Here is a 15,742-nt window from a genome sequence, read left to right on the forward strand (position 1 = left end):
AGGCAAAGAAAAAAGCAAAAACAAGAGCCCTAAATATTTCTACTTGAGAATCCTGAGGGCTTCTCACTATAACACTAAAGGGAGAAGAGGGCAGGACAGTTCTTCCAAGTAAAGCAAGACCACAAAAATCAAACTCCACTGTTCAAAGGAAGGTTCACTTGTGGTGAGGCCTCCAAAGCTCCTCTAATCCAATCACTACAACCCCCAATCAGCCTCCAAATGCCATAGACAGCCTACTCCTGGACCCCGGGAGATCACCGGAGTTTGTCAGAACTGGACAGTCACCACTCAGCAAGGGTCCAGCATTTGACTGCTTATACCCTCATTAGTCCCAACAAACACCACAGAACGTCTGCATTCTCGGCCATCAACAGGGAATGAATATGAAGAACAACTAAGTGGCAACTCCATGGACACAGCTAGGGTCCAAACTCCCTGCTGACCCTCCCTCCATAGGCCCTGGAGGCCTGTGCCTGCCCCATCACCTGCTGCCCCGCCGCTGAGGGGGCACACTCGTGGTCCACAGCCACCGAGCCCTCTCCATCTCCTCACATTTGGCATGCAGGGCGGCGAAGGCTGCATCAGACAGGTCCTCGATCTGCAAAAGAGCATCTTCATCAATCCCCCCTTTCCTCCAAGAAGTCAAGTTTAAGTGCGTAGACCAGTTCTAGAAGCAGCCCCACCCCACACTTGGCTCTTCCTGGTCAGGACAGGAATACAATGAGCTTGCACTTGACACCCACAGGTCTTGAGGCATCTGCAGTGTGTGCACCCATGAGTGTGTGTGCTCTTCTAAGAGGGAACGCCCATGCCATTACCTCCTCATTCTCCTCGTCAGGACTCCCCTTCAGAGACCGAAGATCAACCTCCCGCCAGCTGCAAAACCAGGAAGGAACAACTGTGAGATGGCAGGCAGTCTGGGGCAGGATAAGTACATCCGTGCAGGAACGAGGGCTCTCCACCTGCGAGTGCCACTGCTCTCTGCTGGGCCTGCTTAGCCCTGGGGCCTCTCTAAGAGGTCCCACACTCAAATGCGCACAAGGGGCAGAAAGAGGGGAAGCAGGCTGAGGGTGGGACTAGAGCTAGGAGACTGACAAACTCAAGCAAAAGAACCTGTTTAGAGAGGCCAGCACTCCCCAGCACCAGCTGATCGCTACCACATGGGAATGCGTATACAGGGTTGCCCAAGCTTTTGATGTGTCAACAAAAGCTGGAAATAAACATTCATATGTGAAATCTTGCTTTGATGCTAACAACAAATTCAATATTTTAAAACATATTTGTATGCATCAAACAAAACATGTCTATAGCCAGTTTGTGGCCTGTGGTCTGGTTGGTGCTCATATAATGGAAGAAAATTATGTAAAGAAATAATTTCACTCTGATCAGGTAGACCTTCTCTTAAGGAGAAGACAACAGCCAAGGCTAGGCCCCAAAGCTCAGTGACCAGAAGAGGGAAAGGGGCAATGATAGGAAGACCAGCAAGAAGAGCCCATCACCCAGGGCCTCTACCTGGGAGTAAGGATCTCCTTGTACTGTAGCTTCTCTACACGGGTGGTTGCAGCGACTGACATTGGGATGACAATGTTGTTAATATCGAAGGAGCTCTCTCCCCTTCTCCTCCTTACTGGCTGCTGTAAGACAAAGGCAAGTTTAAGAGGGAGGAACAATTCTACATACCTTAAATCATACATGTGAGATTTAAAACAGGATCACCAATAACCAGGAATCTGGGTCTTTGGGTAGGGCCCAGGCAGGGATGGCAGCAGCTGCTTGCACCTAGGAGATGGTCCCCCAACAGCAAAGTGCTCAGGGGAAATGCTAAGTGGTCCTGAGGAGTATCTTCCGTTCACAAGTCTCACTCGCACCCTCTTTCTTCATGGGCTCACGTGAAAAGAGACTTCTGTTGAAGCTTACAGGGGTGGGTATCCTGGGGCCTTGAGTCAATTGCCACGGTTTCTACTCCTCCACGCACAGCCTTAGCCTTATTAACAACCACCCCCCGCAACTAAATCCTCCTTTCTGCTTCCCCTTTTATCTCTGTCTATGACACAGACCCATGGGGGATCCTAAAAACAATGCTTCAGCCTAGTGGTGATTCTTCGGGTTAAAAAGATGAATTCCCCTATTGAAAGATGCCCAAAAGGACAGGCCCAGCTCAGTGGACCATCTAACCTTGGTTGTCATGGAGCCCCTCCTTCTCGTAGATCTGAACTCTTCAGCCAAATGTGTACCCACCATCTGCTCAGCCCTTATGTGATCTCCCCTTTCTGGCTGTTATTCTGAGGGTAAGAGCTGAGCGCGTTCTAGCTATACCAACAGAGGTGAGTGGAGGGCAACAGATGAAGAAGCCTTGGCTGTACAGCTCACACTCCTGGAGAACGGAAATTCGCTCCTACAGGAAGTTAAGATCAAACTCTTGGGAAAGACGACTAACAAGGATCCAGTATCAGAGGAGGAGGTGGGCATCTGCAGCAAGTGGGAGATCGGAGGAGGAATAAAGCAGGGAGCCAAAGGGCATGGTTTCTTAGATGGAGGGGCATGTCCACGAGCTGCCTGTGCCCAGAGAGCAAACACCCTGCCCTGAAACAGAGAGACTGGCGATTGAGCTGTGAGAGCCCAAAGCGAAACACTGGGGTGACAAACATGCTGCCATGGTGACAATACAGCTGCAGACACCTAAGAGGCTACATTCAAACCCAAACCACCAAGGTATGTACCTTCCCTGAATCTTCTTGGGCCTGCTGTTAGTGCCTTCAAGGCAAAGGGATAGGAGCGGGTTGTGGGGTTCAGCAGGCTCCAGCTCCCACCCTACATTTAGATTTCCCAATTCCATAAGGCACTCATTTGATCTAACTTAACTACTTTCTCCTGTTTAGAACGAGGTGGAGGGCAGGTGATGGGAATGAAAAGTGGTTCCCAAACCTGGCTGCACATCAGACGCAAGATGAGGAGTATATTTAAAAAAGAAAAAGAAAAAACAGGTTCAGGGCCCCCTCTCTTCTAACTACCAAATCAGAATATCCAGGGCTTCCAAGAAAGAAAAGAAAAAAGGCCATGGAGGTGACCCTGGCGTGCCTATCAGCTCTTGTGGCTTTCTGTGGGAGCACTACCACATACACCTCACCCCTCTCCTCCCCCACCACTTCTCCAGTGTCTTGTAGCTTCTCTACCTCATTTTAACTATCTGGCCTATCACTCTTCTTGCTATTATATAAATCCAGATCCTCTGAAAAAATCTGGCAGCAAGAGCCTTAAGGGTCAGCACAGTGCTATATACAAAATTTGTACTCATTAGACAATAAGTAAAAATTTCAAGTGATCCAGGCCTAAGTTTACATTCTTCAGGCACAAGAGGGCGGCAGGTGAAAAAATACTGAAGTCTCACCAAGTCTCAGAGAAGACTTCTATTAGAATTAGCCTCTTTAAAATAGTTTGGTTGGGCTTCCCTGGTGGCGCAGTGGTTGAGAATCTGCCTGCCAATGCAGGCGACACGGGTTCGAGCCCTGGTCTGGTAAGATCCCACATGCCGCGGAGCAACTAGGCCTGAGCCACAATTACTGAGCCTGCGCGTCTGGAGCCTGTGCTCCGCAACAAGAGAGGCCGTGATAATGAGAGGCCCGCGCACCGCGATGAAGAGTGGCCCCCACTTGCCGCAACTAGAGAAAGCCCTCGCACAGAAACGAAGACCCAACACAGCCATAAATAAATAAATAAATAAATAAAAATTAAAATAGTTTGGTTTTTCTGAGACCCCCTACTAATGGACAACTGAGTTAGTGATAGATACTACAACACCTATGGAGACAAAATCTGTGGGTGTGGGAGGGGAGGAAGGGGGAGGAACAAGGAGGTCATTTGGAAAAGACTCTGATTTTTAAGAGTAAAGACAGAACAATGTGAAGAATTCCTACCTGATCGCGGGAGCTCAGTGAGCACATTTTGTGGGCTTAGAAGTTTCTTGATATAAAGCTCTGAAGGGGCTTCAAAGCACCTGTATAAGTCACCTCTGCAATGCCCCAACCTAGGCTCACTTTGTGCAGCATGATGGTAAGAGAACTGGCTCTGCAGTCAGACTGCCTGGGTTTGAATCACAATTACATCCTCACAAGTCACCTCAATTTATGCAGCTTAACCTTGGAAAGACTCAGTTTCCCTGCCAACAAAACGGGAATCTCTTATACCACCTACACCTCAAAGGGCATTCATTACAGGATTGAATGAGGTAACACACATAATGCACTCAGCGCTGACACAACAAACATTACAGTTGTATCGTTTTATTATTACTATCTCCATTATTATTATTATTATTACTATATAAAGGACCCTTTTAGTGGGCACAAAGCAGCTACAGGTATATGTGTTCAAGGAGGCACACACTGAGGAATTAAAAACACTAGAATGATATTAATGTGAATGTGTGTCTAGAATGGCCATGCATACAGCTTTCGGGGTGGAGTGTGGTACCGCAAAAGCTGATCAGAGGCCGAAGAGCCTGCCGTTATGAGCATACTACACGTCAGTGCTGCCAGTGTGGCCTGCTGGGTCTGTAATTCTGCTCTGTACACCTAAAAAACATGGGCTCTATGTCCCGCTTCCCTTGCAAGCACCCTAACACACCCAGTGTTTATTCTCAGCACTCCAGCTCCACTCCCCAGGAGAGTAAAAACAAGGAAATCAAACGTCTCCAATGCCCCCAGGCATCTCTCTTTTATCCCTCCTCTCATGTTTACTTAGCCCAACAGAGTTAGAGTCATGATATTGTTGAGTTCTGTGTGAAACTTAGTCCCACGCATCCTGAATAGTCATAGATCACCCAAGAGTCTGTCTCTGCATCAAGCTTTCTATGGCTGGCTCAGCTCAGATCCATCTCTACTGTGAAAAACAACTCAAGGAAAACAACGTAACGGAGGATCAAACAGCACCACTTTGACTTGAAAAGGACAAATACGCCAAGATGAGTCGAGTCCCCATAACTGCCCTGGCCCTTACAACCCTCTCTCTACACTGTCCTCCAACCCACTGGAATGAGCTGTCACTGCAGCGGGGCTGTCCAACTCCACGCAGGTACTTACAGACGTGCTGGCTGTAACCTGTGGACTAGAGCTGGTGGGTGCAGAGGTGTCTGATGATGCGGAGAGCTGTCGCACCAAGGGACTGTGTGGTGGATGCTGGGTGGCCGCCAAGTAGCTCGAACTGCTCAGGTCCGTGTGATGCTTCAACACTGCGGAAGTCAACAGAAAAGAGGAATACGTGGCTACCTCAACCTGCTCTACTTCCAGCACAAGCCAGGAATGCCAGCAATATGCAGTAAAGGCAAAAATGCTTTCTAAGCCTAAAGGATAAAAAGATGAAGCAAACTGGTTGACGGGAGGTAGGGACGGAGCAGAGGTTGCTACAGAGTAAGAAGTGACCTACACTTAGAAGCAGTAGGGCCCCTCTACTCTGCCTTCCTAGAAAGTGAAGGACAAAGCTAAGGGCAATTATAAGAAGCCCAGGCTGACCCAGAAAGCCCTGAGCAGGTGCAAACGAAGGCAGAGGTGCCGGGCCTGGCCCTACCTTCACTTCTCTCGGATGAATGGTCTCGCAATCTCATTTTGCTGTGGTTTGGGTCATGCACGGGTGGCGGCGGGTTGAGCGAGCGCTCTGCTTTGGGCGCTGTCACTCGCTCCACCATAGGCACGGCCCCCACATCGTCTAAGTGCTGCCTGTGGGTCCTGTCAGGCCGGGTTTGGTGATGGGACAGCTCTGAAGAGGGGAACAGAAAAAGAGCTGTGAAACACCTTCTCTCAATCTTTTCTTATTTGAGTTCCGAGCTCTTCAGTTCTCTCTAGGTCAGTGACAGACACCCAGGGCAGCAGGACAGTCCTCTGGGACTGAAGCTTCTGGCACATAACACACTGGCCAAAACAGGCCAGGGAGCCCACAGGGCTCTCAACCAGAAAAAAATGTGACACCAGACTACAGAAGACAGCCTGCCCACAGATGGACCCAATGCCATGCCACAGTTGGCTGTTCACTGAGCCCCAAGATACATGGTGTCTGGAATAGCTTTCACAGTCCATCCGAGAGCATCTAAGACAAGTACGAAAAGAAGACTGTGAGCTGAATTTACATCAGTCAACTGCTTCTCCCAACCCCGACACAGTGCCATGGCCATACCAGTAACCTGAGAACATAAAAGGAATAGGAAAGTAATTGGAGGACTCTCTGGACCCCTGAAACTTACTGGCTGTTGTCAGGAAGGAGTTGACCAACTTGTGTCTGTCTTTACGAGTTGGATCAGGGAGACTGCCTGGCATGGGTGCTCTGTGCTTAAGTGAAAACTTTTTTGGAGGTTTGATTTTGTCAAAAGGTTTGTTCTGCCATTGAGATTTCAGCATGCTCTGGAAGTGCAGGCTTGTGGGAACATCTGCAAGAAACACAAAACACTGCGGTTTTAGTCCAGACACCTGGGCTCTGGGCTCTTCTCTCACGAAGTGAGGCGTGTTCACAGCCACTCTGGCTCACCGGTGAGCGAGACCCACACTGCACCCTTCTTTGATTTGCCCAGTGGCAGGATGACCCAAGCAGGGCAAGCACTGTCATGAGGAAGATCTGTTTATTGGAACTTTACTGAAGGTCATTCTTTTATTCACAGACAAGTCACTGTTGCCTTTTATTTGCAAGTTCCAAACAAAAAAATCTAAAACACCTTTTGTTAGATTGATGAACTTTTCTTTGTTCCTGTGTTCCACTAAGTCTGTTAACTTTATTGGTTTGAAAGACTGATAAACATCCTGTTTTTATTCTTCTAGAAACTGAAATATTTCAACCTACTTCTTTCTATCAACATAAAGTGAATCAGGATATATTCATTCAACAACTACTTACCGTCTATTATTTTATCAGGCACTGTACTGGGTACTACATCTTCCCCTAAACAAGAACTATACTATTCTCCCTGCTCCTTCCTCCAGACCCTCACCACCTCCCACCTGGGGATTATCTAGGTTTTTAAGTGGATTAGTTAATATATCATAAATTAATCTTTTAGACTTAATTATAATTTTTTACCTTCTTTGGGGGTTCACCACTGTTTCTTGCATCTTTCCATTTTGTTAGTTTCCTCTTTTATTTTCCTAAGAATGTGGCCTTGAGTAATTTCTTTAGAAATAGTATTTCTAGATTAAAACCAGTTTTCTCTCAGACTTTAAAGCTATTACTACAGTGTCACCAGTAAGATGGAATCTGACTCATTCACCTGTACGTGCTCTGTTTCTTCCTTTAAACTTTTTTTGGGGGAAAAAAGCTTGTTGTGGTACTCTATAGGTCAATTTGGGGAGAACTCTAATACCGAGTCTTTCAATCCGTGAACGTGGTACACCTCTCCATTTATTTAGGATTTCTTTAATTTTCTCTCATCAGTGTTAGGTAGTTTTCATTGTACAGTTCTTTAAAAAAAAAAAAGTTATTTATTTATTATTAATTAATTTACTTATTTAGCTAGCTGCACCAGGTCTTAGTTGCAGCATGCGGGATCCAGTTCCCTGACCAAGGATCAAACCTGGGCCCCTGCATTGGGAGTGCGGAGTCTTAACCACTAGACCACCAAGGAAGTCCCCATTGTACAGTTCTTATACATATTTTGTTAATTTGACATTTTTGATGACATTATACATGATAGCACTTTTAAAAATTTCAATTTGTAATTGTTTACTGCTAGTATGTAGAAATACAGTAATTTTTAATATAGTGACCTGTATCCTGTGATCTTGCTAAATCCATTACTAAGTTTTTGTTGTTGTGGTGTCCTTAGAATTTTCTACATACACAAGTATGTCACTTACAAACAGCTGTTTTACTTTCTTTCTAATTTGTATGCCTTTTATTTCTATTTCTTGTCCTATTATTCTGGCTAGAACCTCTAGTGGCAATCTGAAACTTACATTTTCCTTTTTATAGTCTCATTCTGAAACTTCACCACCATGGATATAAGTGTGGGTCTTTTTTCAGGGTTCTAAAAAACTTTCCATGGTCCTTTTTAATCTGAAGACCAGAACATCTCTCTTTAGCTCCCAGTTCCTCCTGGGAATCATTAACCACCTGGGACATAGTCAAAGTAAAAGCCCCTGGGACTTCCCTGGTGGCGCAGTGGTTAAGAATCCGCCTGCCAATGCAGGCGACGCAGATTCGAGCCCTGGTCCGGGAAGATTTCACATGCTGTGGAGCAACTAAGCCCGTGCGCCACAACTACTGAGCCCACGTGCCACAACTACTGAAGCCCACATGCCTAGAGCCCGTGCTCTGCAACAAGAGAAGCCACCACAATTAGAAGCACTTGCACCACAACAAAGAGCAGCCCCTGCTCGCCGCAACTAGAGAAAGCCCAGGCACAGCAACGAAGACCCAATGCAGCCAAAACTAAAATAAATAAAATAAAACAAATTAAAAAAAAAAAAAAGGTCCCAGCCCCTGAGTCCGCTGCTGTAGCACAGAATGAAACACCACCGCTTTATGGAAAAGGGGAAAAATCCAACCTAGCTATATTCCAAAACAAGTCCAAACTTATCACCCAGGCAAATGCCCAGGTCCCATCCCTACTTCTGTGTCCTTTTTCACTGTGGGCAAAGAACCTTCCCCTACCAGCTCCTACCCCATAGGAGTTTACTCAAAAGCATGTGCTTTGGGCTCCCCTTTTTTCTAGTTTTATTTCTTCACAGTTATCCTGTTTGTTTTCCATCTTTCAAAAATCACTCCAAACTCTATTCACCAATGGCATGCCTTCTTTTTTCAGAATTGTTAGAGGTTTATTTAGTGTATTTTCTAAACATTCTTGGGGTTTTGGTGTCCAGGGAGGATAGCTGATGTGCTTAATCTGAGCTAGGAATGGGGGGCAAAGAAGAGGGGAATAAATGAACATTTACTAAACCCATTATATTGTGGCTGGCATTGTGTATTACTTAATCTTCAGAACAATTCCATGATGTAAACATTACTATGCTCCCTTTAAAGCTAAAAACAGATTCAGAAAGGTGACTTAACTGTCAAGGTTACACAGTTTAGTAAGTAACAAGCAACATTCAAACTCAGGTCTGTAAAATCCTAAAACCTATACTCTTAGCCACTACACCATGAAATTTCTCTCTTTGGCCCAGAGAATGGAGCAGTTTAATTCTGGAGTGAAATCTGATATTTCTCAAATTATTCCCAAGGAACTGGAGAGTACAGGATATTTTTCAAAAGAGTTCTGCAGTGTAAAAAAGAAACTCCTTCCTATAGCATAGACCATGTATTTCATGACACTTCAAAGAACAAGATACATCTCTGGGAACAGTGCTATCTTCTGAAATTTTTTCCCACAATCATTCTTTCTTTTCTACACTTAAAAACAAATTCACCTATCCCAACCCTTCACATAAATCTATCAGCTTTCAGCCAGGCCAACGATATCAGAGCTCATTGTACTCCCAGCCCTTAGATTCCACCCAAGGCCCTCAATATAATGGTTTGATTTTCCCATCCCCCAAAGGTCAAATGTTTAAAAAAAAAACAAAAAACTCCCAAATAAGAATTAAGTTTAGAGGTATTAATGGTAAAAATTCCTTGCTCTAACTCAGAGTGGTTAGGGAAAAGTATATAGGAAATAAAGCATCATCTAGAAGAATTCTGAAAGCTGGGCTGAGCTTGAAGGTATAAAGAAGGCTCAAGAAGTGGGAGAGCACCTCCTCTATATCCCAGGATACCCCTTGGTCAGCAGGAGAGTTACTCCCCCTTGGCAAAGGCTGTTTTTTTTTTTTCCGGCCGCGCCACGCGGCATGCAGAATCTTCCCTGAGCAGGGATCGATCCCCCTGCATTGGGAGTATGGAGTTTTAACTACTGGACTCCCAAGGAAGCCCGCAAAGGCTGTTTAATGGGACTACAAAAGCAGAGTAGTTTCATTTTCTTTTCCTTTTATTTTCTGCAGTCACTGTGCTCCCAAATCTGAAAATTAAGCCAGGGAGAAAAGGAAATAGGATATGGTTATGGTGGAAATAAGTAGTCCTAGACATGGGTCCTTGTCCCATCACTGAGTAGGAGAAAACAAGAACAAATCACTTAGCTGGGCTTTAGCTTCTTCATCTGTAAAATGAGGCAGCCAGACTTGATCAGAGCTGGTAACATCCTAGCACACATGCTCTAGCTCTCTCCTCTTTTGTCTGCTGCAGGCACAGGCTACTCGCAACATTCTTTCTGTTGTACCCCAAGACCTTAGACACGTCTCAAATTATTAATTAGTTAATTAAATCCAGACAGACACCATCAATCAATTCGAGTTAAGCACAAGAGAGGAAAGACATTTATATGTTATTGCTAGACCAGATGACTACTGAGTCTCTCAACTCTAACATGTTAATTTCAATAAGTCTTCAACTAAAACTCCACTCCTAATCCCCTCCCCTCATTTAAATGCTCTGAAGTGGAAGCTGGCACAAGTGTAGACCACTACTGCCTTGTGCTCTGGAGCTGAGGTATTAAGCAGAACCAAGAGCAACTTCCCCTATAAACCCACTGAGTAAGCAGTTAGGGATAATAACAAACTGTTTAAGGGACTCAGGCTGCTAGAAGTTTGCTGTGTTTTAACTGCTTTCATATAAGAGTAAAGAGAAACTCAGTTAAACCCCCCAGTCAGTGAACAAAAATGATCTCTTAGGAATTGTTGGTCTGAGTTCCTGTTCTGAGTAATAACACCTGGGATCTACAGAGCTACACCTCTGAAATAGATTGGATATAGAGGACCTGAAAGTAAGCAAAGAGTTGTAAAAATGGAAGAGAACACAGTAGGGACCCATTCAGCTAGAGGACTCCACACATTGCGTACCTGCATAGGTAATGGCTATTAAAGTGTATTATCAAACAGGAAGGTGCAGATCCTTGAAGTGCAGATCAATGACAGGAAACATCATCTTAGGTTACTATTTCCTCAAACAAAATGAAAAGACTTTAACTTCAGGCCCACCAGGGTCTGACACTCCAAGATTAACCTGTTTTACTCATTACTTTCCACCATTTTCTCAAGAACACTTTCTTGTGGTGTTTTGTAATGCTCACTTCCTCCTCCTGCTGGTAAGGTGCAGTGGCCTCATGTATACAGCTAATTGTCTTGGCAAGCTCTCGCAAAAGAGCATTGATCTTCACAGCCAGCAGGTGGTGCTCTTATTAAGCACAAACCTAAATCTGAACATTCTTTTCCCCAAGGTTATACATCCTCTACATTTCAAGCTAAGGACTAACTGGCTTGATTAAGCGAGGTAATACGGAAAGAAGCTCCTCTTTCTGGAGAACTAAAGGGTTATCACACCCTAATGTCTCCACCTTCCAGTCAGGCAGTAGTTCCTCAAATTAATGGGAGCGGCTGAGTTGTGGCAAGATGGAAGATAGAACTCTAAGATTAAGAGCTGCAGTTGGTTCCCATCCTCACAAAGTACACAAACTGGTTAGGAAACATTAGTAAAACTCTACATGAAAATGAAAAGTTGGAAGTTCTGCCATCTTTAAATATATTCTAGAGAAGAGGCTGCAAAGGGGTGGCCCAGAGGTCAGGTCTGGAGCACATGTTTGACCCACACAGGTGTGCTGGCTGCTAGTCTTCACCATTACTCACTATTCTACACAAAGATATTTGGGGAATCTCAATACTTTAGGAGGCGCTATTCACATCTTTGTGGCCCTGTGAATCTTCCAGTTTACAAATAGATAGCATTCTGAATGTGGCAGTTGTTTGGATCAAGTCAAAATTATCCCAATAGTTACAATATTAGATACACTAATTAGGGCCCCGAATCAACCCACATAAAGTCTAATTTATCCATAGGCAGATATGTTAATCATTCTACTTGGTATATATACTATTCCCCTGTACAGTCTCATAAGGAGAGTTTAATGACCAACTCGCTTGTCCAAACCCCAATGTCATGGTTAGGAGGGGTGTGTGTGTGTGTGTGTGTGTGTGTGTGTATGTGTGTGTGTGTATGTGTGTGTGTCAGAGAGAGGGGAGAGAAGGGGGGAAAGGCAGGAGGGGGAGACAAGACAGACAGACACAGAGAAACGGCAGGCAGGAAAATGAACACCACAGAGACCACAGAAAGTGGTCTCCTTCCTTTCCCCCTCATTTGCTACCTACAGTTGCTTGGAATGGAATGGAGTGGGGAAGTATAAGGTCAGCAGTCAGATTTATAGATACGATGCAGTCAGAAGAACAGAAAGTGTTAATAGGGAATGGGTACCTCCTAGTAGAGATGCTGAATGATGGAACAGGAGATGCCAGGCAGGCGTTTTGGGCATATCTGATTGGGGGATGGGAGAGAGAATTCACAACTATACATGGTAATACTGTTGACAAAGGAATGATCAACATATTTATCAGCTGATATTCAATGAGTATGGAAGAGACCTTATCAGAATCAGATATAACTATAGGCTTCAGCCTTCTTTATTCAAATATGAGACCATACAATTCAATATTGTAATCCTAAGAGAGTAACTCAAGAAATGTTCCCAAATCATCCTGGTGTCTCTGTCTGTAGCTAGAGTCTGGAAAAAGGTACAAACCTGACTTCTCTCAATATCCTGGCTGGGGAGAAACATGAACTATAGTGAAAAGAAGGACAGGTATCAGATGACCTCGGTTTGAATTCTGGAGCCTTCTACATTAGCTATGTAGCCTGAGATAAACCACAACCTTTCTAAGCCTATTTCTTGATCTGTAAAACTGAAGTAACTTTACAAGATTACTGAGAGAAGCAAATGAGACAAGTATTAAGAAAAGTGCTTGTGAACTATAAAACGCTATACAAATATTATCTTAAGTTATATAAGTTATAATCCAAATGGCAAGAAAAGGTAAATGTCAATGACTCTGGAATCTGAAGCACAGAGGAAAATGTTTTAGTGTTTTCTACTCATTATGTTCTAAAGTTTATTTACTGCTCCACCACTCCTGACCTAAACCCCTGCCTAGCTTGCTATCCATATGTTTCAAATTTCTAATTATTTCCACTCTTACTAGAAGTCATGTGGCAGCAAGAATATTATGCCATGCCTTTCTTACAGTTGAAGGGAGTCATGGTAGTAAGGCTTGGAGTAGCTAAACAGATTTAGGTGACCAAGAAAGAATCCAGTCATTTGAAGAACAGATAAGGAATGAGGGGATTACAGTCATCTAATGTTTGATCAATTAGAAGATGGGATTCTCCAGGATAGTTTATCAGTAATGACTGTTTTTATAAATAAAGTTTTATTGAAACAGCCACACCCACTTGCTTATACATGGTCTACGACTGCTTTTGTGCTACAAGGGCAGAGGTGCCTAGTTACAACATAGACTAAACCTAGCCAGTATGATCCATAAAGCCTAAATTATTTAGTATCTGCCCTCCTATGAAAAAGATAATATACTACTGATGCTAAAAAAAACTTGGGTTTTCTTCTCATGTCAATAAGTAAATCTTACATCCCATATAATTCGCATTCCCCAGACTCCTATTTTAGTTATCCTCCTTTCAAAAACTTGTACAGACTACCTGTAAGGTGCTATGAAGGATAGAGCAGGAAGAAAAACATGGTCCCTTATCCTCAGAGAACTTAAAATTTAACTAATGGAAAATAAGGTCATAAACAGCCATCATATAAGCCATAACATATAGATAAAATAACACAGTGATTCAAGAGGAAATGCTTACATTCTGCAGGTTGGGGCCAGATCATGAGATTATTTGCAAATCAGTGAAACAAATCCAGATTATGAAAACACTGGCTTCCTGTAGTCTATAGAACAGTTTTCAACATTTTTGCTCATGTACTCCCACCATTTGAAATGTAATTTTTATTTTATTTTTTAAATTTTTAAATTTTTTTGGCCACACCATGAGGCTTGTGGGATCTCACTTCCCCGACCACGGATTGAACCTGGGCCCTCAGCAGTGAAAGCATGGAGTCCTAAGCACTGGACCACCAGGGAATTCCGAAATGTAGTTTTTAAGAAAATCATAAACTCAGACAGTTGTAAAGGCTGTACTTTCTAGAATACTACATGCATTAAAGATATTTATACCAACACCTCAGCATGTACATATATAATATTTACCTTAACTAAAAAAAATCTTTTACACCTACTTATTCAATCAGACTACAGTCACAGTAAAATCTAATTTCAGTTGTTAATTCTCTCTTTTTAAAACTTAAATACTGTACAGTTGACGTGCATTATGTTAGTTTCAGGTGTAAGTTATTAATTCTCTAAATATTTATTCTAAGGTGACAGAAAAGGCAGAGAATCTTGCCATAAGTTATATACAAAAAAATAATGTGCCCCGTCTTCATAATTTTTTATTCAAAACTTTCTTTTACTTAATTCCCACAGGATTCTTCTTCAGGAGCCATGAATTCTGAAATGGTTCCTTTGGTGTCCCTACTGCCCAAGGTTTTTATACTCTGGGGGGTAAGACCCACAGCAAGACTCAATATGGGTAAGAGGAATGACTTTCATGTAGTGGGAGAAAAGCAATTATGAAAAGGGAGGTGGAAAAGGAAAATTGGCAGACACGGAGGCTTATCAGGTAGATCAACTTAGCAGCACTGCCCATGCTGTTTTACATCATGGCACACACAGATAATACATTTTTTAAGACAGACTCTGTATAACAGACCAGGCTTCAAGCGTTGTGGCTGGAGGCAACTGTCCTAGCCTCACCACTTGAAGTGTTAGGGGAATTTCTCTCTTAGCAAGCTGCAATGTTTTAGTGGCACATTCTGGTCTAGGAGATCTATTTGCAAAATTCTAAGAGAAGACTTTGTTGACAGCAATACCTTGACAGTACCTGGGGGTTGTACCAGAATCTTGGCCGACTTTCTTTCACTTTGAACCCTTTAAGTCTCACGTATTAGACTTTATATTACGTAGACTTTCTTACCATCTGGAAATGCTAGAACCGGGTGAACACAAGAGTCCAACTGGGAAAGGCGTTCCAACAGAGGGGCTTCATAGTGGATTTCTGGAGGCGTGGAGCTGGCACTGCCTGAGCCGCACAGTGCACAGGAGGGGTTCACATCACAGCCAGAGCGCACCGTGCTGTTCCGGTGGACCTGTGAAAAGTCAGACAAAACCGACAGTTCAGTGTCTGATAAAAACCCAGCTCCCCATTCAGTATCCCAAAGATTCAAAAGGCCCTCTCTAGGGACTTCCCTGGCAGTCCAGTGGTTAAGACTCCACACTTCCAATGCAGGGGGGCGCGGGTCCGATCCCTGGTCGGGGAACTAAGATCCCGCATGCCACGTAGCGCGGCCGGAAACAAACAGAAAATCATTATGTTGTACACCTGGAACTATATAATGTTATATGTCCATTATACCTCAATAAAATCAGAAATAAAAGTGACCTGCAAGCTAAAAAAAACCAAAAGGCCCTCTCTACATATATGACACCGCTAACAAAAAGTTTGATCAGTTTGTTAAAAGATTTCCATTTCTCCAACACACTAACCTTCAAAGTAATTAAGTAAACCTGCTTCTTCTCCAATGAAGACATCAAGTTACGTGAAGCCCTTAGGTGCTTACCAAGAACACTTTACAAAACCTGTATGTTTCTACCAGCTTGATGGTTTTCCACCATCTGCTAAGGTGAACAGCTGGCTCCAGATTTCTGGGTGGAACATGACTTTGCCCTCTTCAGCAACTTCATCCACCTAAGAGCCGTACTAATGAATAACCAACCATACCTCT

The 15,742-nt window shown here is 43.7% G+C and overlaps 1 protein-coding gene across 4 annotated transcripts in view; it reads right to left on the bottom strand.

The window, feature by feature from the left end:
- The window catches only part of KANSL1 (KAT8 regulatory NSL complex subunit 1), a 183,444-nt gene that overhangs the window by 2,703 nt on the left and 164,999 nt on the right, over positions 1 to 15,742 (bottom strand). For 3 of the 4 annotated variants that reach the window (XM_061175455.1, XM_061175456.1, XM_061175454.1), the window contains 7 exons: positions 14,935 to 15,106; positions 6,233 to 6,415; positions 5,563 to 5,751; positions 5,079 to 5,227; positions 1,513 to 1,634; positions 819 to 876; positions 486 to 598 (listed from right to left, as the gene is read on the bottom strand). In XM_061175455.1, the coding sequence (XP_061031438.1) occupies positions 486 to 598; positions 819 to 876; positions 1,513 to 1,634; positions 5,079 to 5,227; positions 5,563 to 5,751; positions 6,233 to 6,415; positions 14,935 to 15,106 (986 nt within the window). The remainder of the gene's footprint in view (positions 1 to 485; positions 599 to 818; positions 877 to 1,512; positions 1,635 to 5,078; positions 5,228 to 5,562; positions 5,752 to 6,232; positions 6,416 to 14,934; positions 15,107 to 15,742) is intronic. The other variant, XM_061175457.1, reaches the window with a different exon arrangement.

The sequence above is a fragment of the Eubalaena glacialis genome, chromosome 19, assembly GCF_028564815.1.
Source record: "Eubalaena glacialis isolate mEubGla1 chromosome 19, mEubGla1.1.hap2.+ XY, whole genome shotgun sequence".
NCBI lineage: Eukaryota > Metazoa > Chordata > Mammalia > Artiodactyla > Balaenidae > Eubalaena > Eubalaena glacialis.